This window comes from Pygoscelis adeliae, unplaced genomic scaffold (genome assembly GCF_000699105.1).
Source record: "Pygoscelis adeliae isolate BGI_AS28 unplaced genomic scaffold, ASM69910v1 Scaffold114, whole genome shotgun sequence".
In the NCBI taxonomy this organism is placed as follows: domain Eukaryota; kingdom Metazoa; phylum Chordata; class Aves; order Sphenisciformes; family Spheniscidae; genus Pygoscelis; species Pygoscelis adeliae.
The window spans coordinates 2634850-2647292 of NW_008824587.1; the positions used below are offsets into that span (position 1 = coordinate 2634850).

A 12443-nucleotide genomic window follows, 5' to 3' on the forward strand; every position below is an offset into this window, starting at 1 on the left:
CACAAACAGAAGGCAAGATGAAGTTATAACTTTATACCATCAGAGGGGCATTTAATAATTACTCAAGAACAAGTGGGATGAACTCTGTTTCAATTCATCCTCCTTTCTCAAATATACAGTAAGTCTTTCCTGAGAGCAACGACCCTGTCCCTGGGCAGCTGCTGTTACACTTTTCTTTATTAATCTTCTGGGGGTGGGGGAGAGGAAGAGACTTGACAAACACCACCACCATCTCACCATACTGAGCCATCTCGTTAATCAGCACACAGATACTTTCCACCACTGCTGGATCATCGTAGTGAAGGCAGTAGGCATCTTTGATCAGGTTTATTCCACTGCCTTTTGAATCTGTTATAAATCTCAAAGCCGATATTTCTGAAAGGGAGACAAAACACTGCTGGGCTAATTGGTAGCTGCAGACTGCATTATCTGCTTTCCAGCCCCCCACTCCAGCTAGCACACATGTAATACTTTTCCAGGAAGTCACGTCCATTATTTTCAGCCTTCCTAAAAGCTAGTCTGAAGCATATCTGGGCAACAAGTAGAAGACCATATATGCAGCCGACACTGTCATGCATGGCAGAAGTGATATTTTCACAGTTTTCACATTGATTGAGCCCTACCCATTTACACAGTTGAAACAACTTCATCGTAAAATAAGTAAGAAAACACTCTCAAGTTACTAACAGATCAGATTGTGCTGATCTAATACTTCTCATACATGCACGCTGGGTCTCTGGGAAGAAAAAAATTCGCACCTCCAGTTTCACTATTTCCTCTTCCAGTCCTGCAAGAAAAAATTAACTTGGGAGAGCAGATGCCAATCCCAATCTCACTATGAGCTCTTGAACTATACAGAAACATCCACTTCTGACCTGATTTGCAATTAATAAAAAAAGAATTGTGAATGTTACCAGATAGCCTTAGAAGGCTTGCTAATGCCAGGCAGGTGTTCTTCACCAGCAGTGGTCTTTCTGGGTTCATCCTGAGCGCATCCAGCAGAAGTGCTGTTGTGGGCTCATACTCATTTTCAGTTAAGCAACCTTTAAAAAAAAAAAAACACACACATAAAATCGCAAAACTTCAATATACTCAAAAGCCTTTAACACACTCATCAGCATTTCAACTTCTGCCTCCTGTTTCTGAAATGACTTTTTAATTATGCGATAAAAGTTACAAAGAAAGCATGTGAAAACCTGTACTGCAGTAAAAAAGGCCCAATAAAGATCATGAGTTGACCCAGAGGTCTAGGAGAAATTTCTGATACATTTTCTATGTCAAGATTTCCTTTCATTCTCCAAGCCAAAAGGAATGGAGAGTCCTGAATACTCATTCTGCTGGCAGGTACTAGAAATGAGATTGCTTAGGGCATTTCACTCAGCTCTTCCTAGTGGAATGATGGCGTAAGCGCAGGGCGGTAAACATGGCAATATTCTTGCATGAGGAAGAAGTAAGACAGTAGTACTGCAAGGATGCGTTTCTTAGCACACATGATAATGACAGATATGCATTTTATTTTTTAATCTGAAATACTGTTCCCAATTTACAAAGCAAATGGCATAAAAAACAAACCTCCCAGCCCATGCTGCGCAACACTAATGCTGCGTTCAAAGGAGTAACACAAATGGGATTCTTGGTCTTAAGAGAGAAGCCAGAGAATGCTCTGCACAACAAGGTTCCTGTAGCTGCCTATCGTTACAGTACCATCAGCAGTATCTCGTTATATAATTGCTACAGCTCATCAAAAATAGCTTCATTAGGGAGTGTTAGAGAGCAAGTGCATGGACGACTGGTTAAGAGAGGATGCAAGTTCCTAACTCTGCTGCCATCTGCAGAGCCTGCTGAGGCCAAGCAGCCTGTATTTCAAGGATCACCGCTGACAGACAGAGCGTTTGGCATACCAGCCTTTTCTGTGCACAAGGGACAAGGCAGCTGGGAAAACACACCTTGGAGTGACAATGCCCACAGAGCTGAGCAAGCAGACTCCGTGACTGTTCCATTCTGGAGGTGCTCTTGAAGGACCGCAGAGGTAACAGGGACAGCACTTTTCAGCAATGCTTGGTCTACATTATTCTCTGAATTACCATAACAAAACGGAAATGCATTAAGCAGAGTTATTTAATCAAGTAATAATATCATAAGCACATTGTATGTCAAATTATATCAGTAAAACCTTAATGGGTGATGGCATTGGAGTAATGCAACATTATTTTAGTATGGACAACAGCAGAGGGAAGGAATTTAAAGTGTCCAAAACCAAATAGTATTTTACAGGACTAATAAATAGTAATGTTTATTGCAGAAAGCTGAACTTCCCCAGGAACTAGTTTTCTTTGCCATTTAAATTATACATGGGGATCACAGCAAGAAACCTCCAAAAAACCCACCTTTTTGACAGAATATGGTCTGCAGGATAGATATTTAGCTGGTCACATAAATCAAATGGGTGGTTCATTGCACAGAGGGAATAAAACACACCAAGTCCAATTGTGCGCACACTGTGCTTTCAGCCTTCCTTGGTGATTAGAACACCACACACCTATACAAGAACATGTCACAGTAACAAATCCCCTAAAAAACTCCCAGCGTGGTCTCATAAGGAGTCAGCTCAAGCAATCACCCATGGCTCTCCAGCACTCTGGGATGACGCTGGTTTAGTTCTAAGGGAATGGGAAAAGTTCACTTGCCACCTGGCCAATCACATTTCTTTTGGAAAAGCAAGTCTCTAGGAGATGTCCAACTCGAGATTTAGCACAGTGCTGCCAAGAGAAGCGTGATGCAAAGAAATAGGATGCTATTAATTCCAAATGCTATTCTGATACCTAATCTAATATGCTGTTTGCACTGCAGTCCCTCTGCTAAGAGCAGAGCAAAACCACAACTGACAAACCAGAAACTGCGTGTACCCTTTCATTTCTGACAGCCTGCTCATAAGCCGTATCTTGGCCTAAACAGTAAAGATTTTACTTTGACACCTTATCACAAAAAGGGTTGCTAAAAAGTCTGCATTGTTTTCTCTCATTTAACTCTGGATCACTTAAAGTTATTCTAGTAGTGCTATGGAGACATCTCTCCAGAATGGGAGAAAGAAGAAAAATCCAGTCCCAGCAACAGGAATGCCTGAGCTCGATTAGGCACAACCCCTGCTGCCTTTCAGCCACGTGAGTCTAGGCACAATACTTGCTGTGTTCTACCTACCACTCGCAGCCAAGCTCCAGAGAACTCCGCAGCAAGAGAGGCAGATCTTTTCATTATGAAGAAAATTTCTTAAAATTGACAGAAGGTCTGGAATTACTCCAACTTTCCTTAGGTTCTCTGCAGTAACTTCTAAAAAACACAGAAATTCTATAGAATCTTCTATTTTTGTCCCCCTCACTGTCCTCGCAACAGACAGCACTACTAACCATATTTAAACAGTGCTAACAAACCAGTAACATGATGCCATCAGCTGGACAAAAGAAAGCAAGAGAACAGACCGAATTCTTTAACAAGATCCACTTAAGCATAGTGTTTAGCACAAGTGACCCTTTTCAAATGGACGTTTGGCCATCCTTTTTCCTTACAGATCTGAAATTTACAGAGCAGAAAAGGAACTGAGAGGGCATAAATTACTATTTTTCAAACGTTTGCAATTTAGCAATTCAAGCTACCTCAGCTTCAGAATTAGGAAACACTGTATAAAAACAGTTTGGTCTTAAATGGTAAGTTTATTTGTACATGACACTTTGTACTGTTTTCTGGGGGTTTTTTTGTTTGTTTGTTTTTTTTAAGATTATCCCCTTGCTGCTAAATCCTTCTGTAACCATTTATAAAAACAGTCTTCTGTGGACTGTTGAACTGGCACTGAAAACAAGTAAAAAATACTATAAATATTTAGCAATGACAATCTCAGGAGAAAAACCAAAGTAGAGAAATTAGGTAGAGTGGTTTCAATTCACCATGGCACAACCAAAAATAGAATTCAGGTCGTACGCCCTCATTTTCCCAAGCACTACTATTTGCACAGTTTGTACTTGTTTCCAAAACAAGATGAAATACAGGACCACTCTAATAGATACAATTCTGTAAGTACCTGAAGCCTCAGAAGTGTATCTCATACTTTCAGGAGTGTTATCTTACCAATATTACCACTATTAAACTAATACCTACAGACATCCACATCTCTCAGTCATGAGTTCTGCATTGTATCTTGTATTAGATGATAGAAGTAGAAACACAAGAATATTCCCCAAAAATGAACAAGGTGACCCACCACTGGCTGAAATCATCATCAATAACGTGCAGACCAATGAAAGTAACTCTTCATTTTCAGAGTGTTTTCTCACTGTCTCTAACAGAGAACCGGTCACATTCTCATCCAGGGCCATCACCACATCCTGTTCTAGAGCTGTCAAAAGTAAACATTTGAACAGAACAAAGATTTCAGTGGCTTTGAATGAAGTCTGAACGCCCTGCTGTCAGCATAAGTAAAACACTCAATTAACAGCATTTCTTCACATAACATATCCGAAAGGTACTTTAAATTTTCTTTTTCTGAAACACTATTCTTACTATTTTCAAGCTTGTATCATTATCAGGTGTTACTGGGGTAAACTGCCAAGAAAGTGACAGCAGGGATCACACAAGAGACTAAAAAACACTTTTATGGTTTGAAATTCAAATACCAGAACACTGAGAGTCTCTTATTCATGCAATGCAGTAACACTCTACGTAACACAAAAACAAACATCAGTAGCCTGTATTTAAAATTAAGACCAACACAGAACTCACATATGCCAGTCCTGAAGAAAGTCCATGAGAATCCAGACTCTTATTAAAGCTGGTTAAATTCCTCTATTAAATTTATTCCCCAAAATCATTACTGAACCCATTTCAAACCTTATCTGCTACATCTAACTTTACAAGAGACAGGCTGTATTACCCAGCATCAGTTGGAAGTCTCATAACTGTACCTTGACTAAGAATTTCAAGCAATAGACTGCAACCATCTACTTGTAACTCGAGAGAATCTACATGAGTCTTCATGGCGAAAATAATCAATTCTGTGAACGTTAGCAGATAGGGCAAAGCTGTGGGGAAAAGAAGTTATTTGAGCCAGCATTCAGTTACACAGCTTAGAACACTCAGTGGGTATCTAGACTCCAAAACACCAGAGTTCCAGTTTCAAATATATTTGAGTCCCTATGGACGATGTGATATGGCAGAACAACATTCTTGAATCAAAGAGAACAAAATGCAAGTATAGGTGGAACAATACAGAGTGAATTTTGTAGTCTCTATGGGAAGTGTCTCTTAACTAGAGACAGCTTGCAAGGCTACGCAAGCTAAGTGTAGCCAGCACATTCCTCATTAAGTCACACTGGCATTGTTCACTGGTCATGTAGCAAGTTGTGGGGTAGAACATTGTGCATAAATAAACCCAAACCCATGCTTTTCAGAACCTGTGGAGGAAAGTATTTCACCAGGTCTCCTAGTTCTAGGAAGACTTTGAGCTTTTGGAATCGCTAATACGCCTATTCAGTGTATCCACAAATATATGATAAAATGCTGAGGAAAAACTGGATGGTTTTTAGGGATCCATCTTGAGCACCTTCAAAGATGTGAGCATCAGTCATGGGAAGCCATGGGGCAGAAGTGCCAAACAAGTCAGACGTGTGCACAGCCTTGCATTGCTGTCAATAGGATTGAATGAGAATCACGAAGATCCATTCATTTTTTTATTTATAACCAAAGCCTGCTGTAAGACTGAGTAAAGATTTCTTCAGTAACAGAGTTGAAGATATAGGTAACTCTAAGGAAAAAAACCAAATTATTCTTTTTCCTTATCGATTACAGATATGAACACCCCTGTGTTTTAACATCATAAGCCAATGCCAGCATTAAAATGCTATCACTATCAAATGACAGCGCATTTTATAACTGAGTTAACACAGTGCTTTGAAAATATTTGTCTTGATCCGAAAGATTAATCTGAAAAATGTGCTGATGCTGGGAGAAAATACACAGTCTTCACTCACACAGCTTTACTAGAGACGTGTAGCTTCCTTTTGCTCTATCAGTCTTACAGCCCTAGGCATTACCCCCAAGTTGCCCCAGCACTGATATGAATTACCTTCCTCAGATGTCAGTTTGCCAATTCACCTTGGTTGCCAATTAAAATATCACTAAGTTTTTTTCCAGTGCCCATTTTTTCTTATGCAGTAAAACACCTCTGCTGTTTGACAAAAGCATTCACAAAACAAGTACCAACACACTCACATCAACTCGCGGCCTATTCCAGTGTGTTCCAAAAATGAGAAATAGGAAGAGAGCAATTTCATTCTCATTTATTGTCATGAGAATTTTTTCCCCTCTTCCTACTACCTCAAAATGTAAGGAAAGAGCAGAATAAATACATTAATAAAATAGTGCCTTACCACTTTTATCTCTTACAAAGCTGGCAAGGTGCTGAATAGCTTTAGCCTGTGCTTCTTCTATATCCCAGAAAGCCTGCATGAATTCTATGTAAACGAAGAAAATTCTTCTAACCATTTGATACAAACACTTATAAAAAGCACTCAAATTTTCTCTATTTTGTGCAAGATGTGCATTCATATAAATTAAAATAATGCAATTTGTCATTGTTGAAAAGAGAAAAACTTTTCCCCTAACACATCAAGCATTTAAATATTACAAAGTGTTATGATTCACCTGTATAATCTGTGTATTTGGCATTATATATTTTGGGGGCCTGTTAGAATATTAAATCAGAGCAGGGATAGGGGCTTTAAATGCGTTATTCCAATAGCCTTTTCAGATTAAGATCCTATCTTCCTTACTTAGAAGGTAAATAATGGAGCAGATCCTTTGTTGGCATAAATCAGCAAACATGTTAGAATGCAGACAAAATAAGGGCTCTCCAATTTTCTGAGGAATGACCTCTGACCCCATTTAACTTGTGCAGTAGGTATGGCTGGTAATCTTATGAGGTTATAGAAAAGGCTATATAGTGATCCTTCCTCCAAATAGCATCCCATTTTATTTCAAGTAAAATGAATGTCCAATAATTCATTCTCAAGCAGAAAATGGAAAACACATGGGTTTATTTCCTATGAAAATCACCATTACATTAATTTTGTTTTCCTTATTACCTAGAACACTTTCGATTCCTCCCTCAAGGAGCACATCTATTATTTTGGGAGGCAAAGACTTTTTCAGATTTACTAAAGAAGCACCAGCAAGAGTCAGGCATTCCCTAATAAATGGAACATCAGTCAGATCCCTAGAATTACGAGAGACAGAAGCAGCACCAATAAGTTAGAACTGGTAAGTTACAAAAAAAATTCTACAGGCTTTGTTTCATTTTGATATAAAAAGCTAACAATACTTCTTTGAAAACTGGATTATTTTTGATAGAACTTAGACAATTTACTTCAAACAGCTAATGAAAGAGCTTACATTGTGCAAGCCATGCTTAGGCTTCAAGTTAATGGCTTGTAAAATTCCGTGTAACATGATTTTATAATGTAATCTTCAAAAAAAGGACACCTATGCATATCAGAGTGCCCACTTCTGAATGAACACCAGGTCTTTGACATTTTTAATTACTCAATTGGTCGAGGCAGTAAGATCAGCCACCTTGACTCAATCTCTTTCAAACAGTAGCTAACATTCCCGTCCTTGTGAAGGTAGGTGGGGTTTAGGACAAAAAATAATAAAGGGAAAGCATCCAGAACTCACTTTGCTGTGGGTCTCATGCTGGGCTGAATCTGTAGCATCATAAATAAAATTGGAAATAAAGGCAAAGAGCTGTTATCTCCATTTTGCATTAGTGTCAGAACTCCCTCAAGACGGCTGGTATCCTGTCTAATATCCTGCAGTAATGAAGTTATTGCTTCTGCCTGTAAAGAGTATAGTATCAGAAGAGCTTTCACACACTCGTTTACAGATATCCTGGTGGGCCAATGACATTTTAAATCTATAATGAAACATTATTACATACATTCAGTACAAAGTAAGTCGTCATGTCAAGTAGAATACAACCTAGAGACCAGATGTCAGATTTCTCAGTAAAAGAAAACCCAAGTGTTTCTGGAGCCATCCAAGACTTGCTATCTGTTGAAATAAGAATCATATGGTAATGTTCCTGACATTGTACTATGCACAGCTTTTGCTTGCACATGCACAAACCGCAGGCAATTGTTTTATGTCTAAAAATAATTTAGATTCTGCAGAGATTCGACCTTTTTTACTGGTGACATGCCACAGAAGACTAAGAAACACACTATAACTACTGAACAATTTTCTAAGATGTTATTGCCTACGTATCAAGCTAAAAAGGATTCCGACTGTATCTGTTGCAGAGTTCTGAGGCTTACAGACGTATCCATAGTTTTCAGTTGTGAACACAATTAATGTTGCAGGCAACTGCCTATGAATATCCTATTCACACTTTAGAAGACAAATAGTATAATGCGGAGAACGGGGAGGGAAGATATTTTTTTCCTCTTTGGCTGATTCTTCTCTGAGGAATAAAAATATTCACCATAACTGAATCTTTTAAAAATAAAGTAAAAAAAAGTAAAACAAATATCTACTTTCTTCCACTCTTATTTTCCATTTCATTTCATCTGTCATAAGTGTTTCTGTACTGAAGTCGCTAAGCATGAAGGACGCTTCACCAGTCACAAGTATGTTTGATGGCTTGAGATTTCTGCAACACAAATGTTTTCTGTCAGCCTGTGAAATCAGAGTCTAATGATATATAACTACAGGTTCCCAGCATCTTTACACATCAGAAGGTTTGGGGTTTTTGGGGGTAGCGTGGGTGGGGTGGTGGTGAGGGGTTTGGGGGTTTTTTTTGTGTTTTTTGGTTTGGTTTTTTTTTAAATATACAAGTGAATCAACTGAAATACAATTATTTTCTTCTTTTACTGTGAAATGCTTTAAAATTTGTGATTGCAACAGATTTATCTGAGCATAGAATGCAATGGTTGTCTCTTATTTTAGATACACAAAGTATACCTTGTTCATCACAGCCACCAAAATGTAAGCACTGAGATGGTCAATATTCTAATATTAAAATTAATATTAGAATTTTAGCACATTCAAAACAACAGAGAGAACACCTCCTTCAAACGGTAATTCTAGACAAAACTCAAGAAACAGATGACTTCAGATGTCACAGAAAACTAATCTATACATGAAGTCCAGAACTTCTAACTCCTACTCCCCCTTTCGAACTGTAAAATTCACTGCCTCCCAGTGAACAGCTGTGCTGAACCCACAGTCACTACAAAGAACAATGACCTATCAGACAAAGAGAACAAGATTTCTACTCACCTGTGGAAAATATTTTGTTTGTGTATATAACACAAAGCATCCACCATCTGTCCCAGGAACTTCATAATCACCTGTTGAGGGGAATATACATGAAAGCATAACATAAACACGGTAACTTCCAAATATCTTTTGGAAGATAGCTTCCAAAACCACCCTTCAGCAAAACACTGTGCTTTGAAGATTTTGGGAAGGACTCTGAGAAAGAGGGAATACAGAGGAAGAAATATATAAGCAGTGAGACTCTGTCAGTTCAACCAGATGCCTCTTCTGTACTTTTTACCGTGTCTGTTATTTTCTCCGATTTCTGCCTTTTTTCCTTGATTACAGATGAAAGATCTCCTTGGCCCGAGTGCTGCATTACCAGACAAAGGAACAGAGATGATATCTGTAATAAAACATTACACCAAAATTGTCTAATTGTTTGCAGGTAATAACATATCCAGTAAGAAAGATAAAACAGAGCACTTGGCCAAACTGGTGGGTGTGATGTTCACCAATACCAAGGTGTTCTGAGATGATTAATCGCTCACAGAGGAGACAATATTTACGTTCTTTTATTAAAAATACAGCATGTCTGTTGTTTTCTTAAAAAAACATTATCAAGCATCTTATCTGAAGCCATATGGGACAATTCAGGTCAAATACACATCCATAAAATCCACACAAATTTTGCCAGAGCACTGAATAAAATCTGCAAATAAATAAGTCAGGGCTTTCAGCTTCCTATAGTCTCCTATAAAAGGGTTTTCATGCAGGCATGAAAATCAGTATTGCACACTGATTCACATCCGAATCTGTGAGTCAGCGTGCAATACTGCCATGTGATGGACTCCAATCCATATATCTTCACAGCTTTTCAGCATGTTTATTCAGGAGTTAAAAAAGCAGGCTTGTTTCAAATCAAATAACCTTTTTTTTAGCATCTCACACCAATGACCCCAAATTTAAACCTCCAAAAATGCTTACATGCCTATAACATTAACCACGTGTTTCAGTTTAACCAATCCTATTTCATTCTCACCTCATTATCCCAAGTCACAAACAATTCCTTGTAAGCACAGATGTTTGAATGATGAAGTTTTAGTAAATCCATTGCCTGCATAGAATAAAAAAAAATAGAGAGCACTTTCTATAGCTACAAAGTCCTTCCCACTTAACAGGACCTTAAAGAATATCCTGACTTGTTCATGCCACATGTCTGATCGAATTCTTTCAATGTGCAAGCTCTGTATATATTTGCATGCACAAGTGTCAAGTTAAGGAAAATATTTCAGACTCTCCTCAGTGTAATGCTGTAACAGCCTTGTAAGATTCAAGGATATATACTGATCTTAGGGAGATGATATGTAATCAACCCCCCTCTTCAGTTCCTAACATCCAAACCTGAAAACACATCTTAGAATATGAAAGTCAGGATGATTTTACTAGTGTAGCCGTTATTTCCAGTAACCCCCGTGCAAGCTTGAACCTCAGAAAATATGACGCTAGTGAGATGCTTATCTCCTTGAAGCTGGTTTCCGTCTAAGGCCCTAACAACTACCAATTACTTCAGCAAATTTGCTGATGATGTGAAAGGTATAAAGAATTCAACTTACTCTCCTGTAGTTGTGTTTGTGGCTGTGCAAACACAACAGAAAAACTAAGAAGAGCCATGCTCCCCACTGGCACAACTGCGTGTATTTCAACAGACACGTACATCACAAGAAAAATTGGATCAAACTTTAGCAGTAAAGCCAGTCTCGGTACGTAAAGAGGTCATCTCTCTTGAGTAGGATGAAGCATCTGTACAGACATGTATTCTCACTCATTTTCAACTGCAGATGTCATGCATGCTGGACACCGTGAGACTAATCCACTATGTGCTACTTCACGTATTTTGTTGAAACAAATTTTGGTATTTTAACAGTATTTCTGATGTTGCTTCTTACTCGAGGCATTGAAACAAGTTTTCACAAAAAAAGTACAACAAAGGAAGAAAAACAGTCAAATCATTCACATCAAAAAGTTACCAACTCTGAGAAATGAACATATAATGAAATATGTTAACTAGAAATTGAGTTCTTAATAACAAACTGTAAACAGATCAAGGTTCTTCTTCAGCTTAAAGGCCAAAAGGATGAGCTTTGCTCTTTGTCTTCAGCACAAAACAAATATGAACCCTGAAAAAGGACTATCCTCCGAGAACAGCTGTCCATTTCAATCCACATAGTCAAACGTAGGAACAATTAATACAAAATCCTGGCCTGAGCTCAAGCAGAGGGCAGGGAGAACACCCCTCAGATAGTCCTACCTGATTTACATCTTGACTATTTACTTAGTTAATCCTTGTAGAGAAAAGACTTTGCTAAGACTTTGGTCTTTCTAAGTGAGGTAGTAAAGAAAAACTGCACTGATACCTCCTTCAAGGCCTCATTTGCTTGCTTTTCTTCAATGCATTCAACCTGCACCAAACAAAAGACGAGATTGTAATAGAGACAGGCGAACTTTAAGCCAGAACAATCTTGCTGAGAGGACTGGAAATGCAAATTGTGTATGAATTGGCATAAATTTTCAATGATAGCTCCAATCTCTAGCGTTTGGAGCAGTCTTCTTGTTGGGAGACGGCCAGAAACAGAGCTTTAAACAAGCCTGCGACAGCTAGCCAGTCCTTCTTCTGCACTGCCAAAGTAGCAGTAAGCTAAGGTGAAAACACACTGGATGGACCTAAATAGGCTGCTCCCATTTCCCCGCTTTTAACCTCAATATTCTAGTAAACTGATCTGAATACTCCGATTTCCAAAACAGCAGCACAGCAAGGTGTAAGCCTGCTCTTACCCAGCGGCCAAGCTGCCTAACATGTTTGTCTCTGTTACTATCAGAAGGGCCCACGGAGATGACAAACGTGCCAACGGACTCTTGTTTTCCTGGCAACCACCTTCTCACCTGCTTTATTATATATTTCTTCTCCGCCCCCTTTTCCGTTTTCAACTCAACCACCAGCATAGTGCCCAGCGCCCCCGGCTGGAACTGCCCCACCACCTGCAGGGCAGAGGGGCGACCCTGATGCACTTGCTCGGCTTCAAGCGGTAGAGCAACCGAGCTGAACGGTCCTTCGAACCACCTTCCCACAGACACCCTCCGCA

General features: G+C 39.0%; 1 protein-coding gene across 1 annotated transcript in view; it reads right to left on the reverse strand.

Annotated features, from left to right (window-relative positions):
• STKLD1 (serine/threonine kinase-like domain containing 1) overlaps window positions 1-12443 on the reverse strand; it is a 16574-nt gene that overhangs the window by 1806 nt on the left and 2325 nt on the right. Inside the window, exons 2-17 of the mRNA XM_009322159.1 lie at window positions 12244-12339; window positions 11718-11762; window positions 10343-10417; window positions 9602-9706; window positions 9322-9392; window positions 8577-8692; window positions 7982-8094; window positions 7720-7880; window positions 7131-7261; window positions 6417-6500; window positions 4953-5069; window positions 4253-4387; window positions 3199-3327; window positions 1947-2075; window positions 915-1043; window positions 238-375 (exon numbers count right to left, since the gene is read on the reverse strand). Of these exons, the coding sequence (XP_009320434.1) occupies window positions 238-375; window positions 915-1043; window positions 1947-2075; window positions 3199-3327; window positions 4253-4387; window positions 4953-5069; window positions 6417-6500; window positions 7131-7261; window positions 7720-7880; window positions 7982-8094; window positions 8577-8692; window positions 9322-9392; window positions 9602-9706; window positions 10343-10417; window positions 11718-11762; window positions 12244-12339 (1774 nt within the window). The remainder of the gene's footprint in view (window positions 1-237; window positions 376-914; window positions 1044-1946; window positions 2076-3198; window positions 3328-4252; window positions 4388-4952; window positions 5070-6416; window positions 6501-7130; window positions 7262-7719; window positions 7881-7981; window positions 8095-8576; window positions 8693-9321; window positions 9393-9601; window positions 9707-10342; window positions 10418-11717; window positions 11763-12243; window positions 12340-12443) is intronic.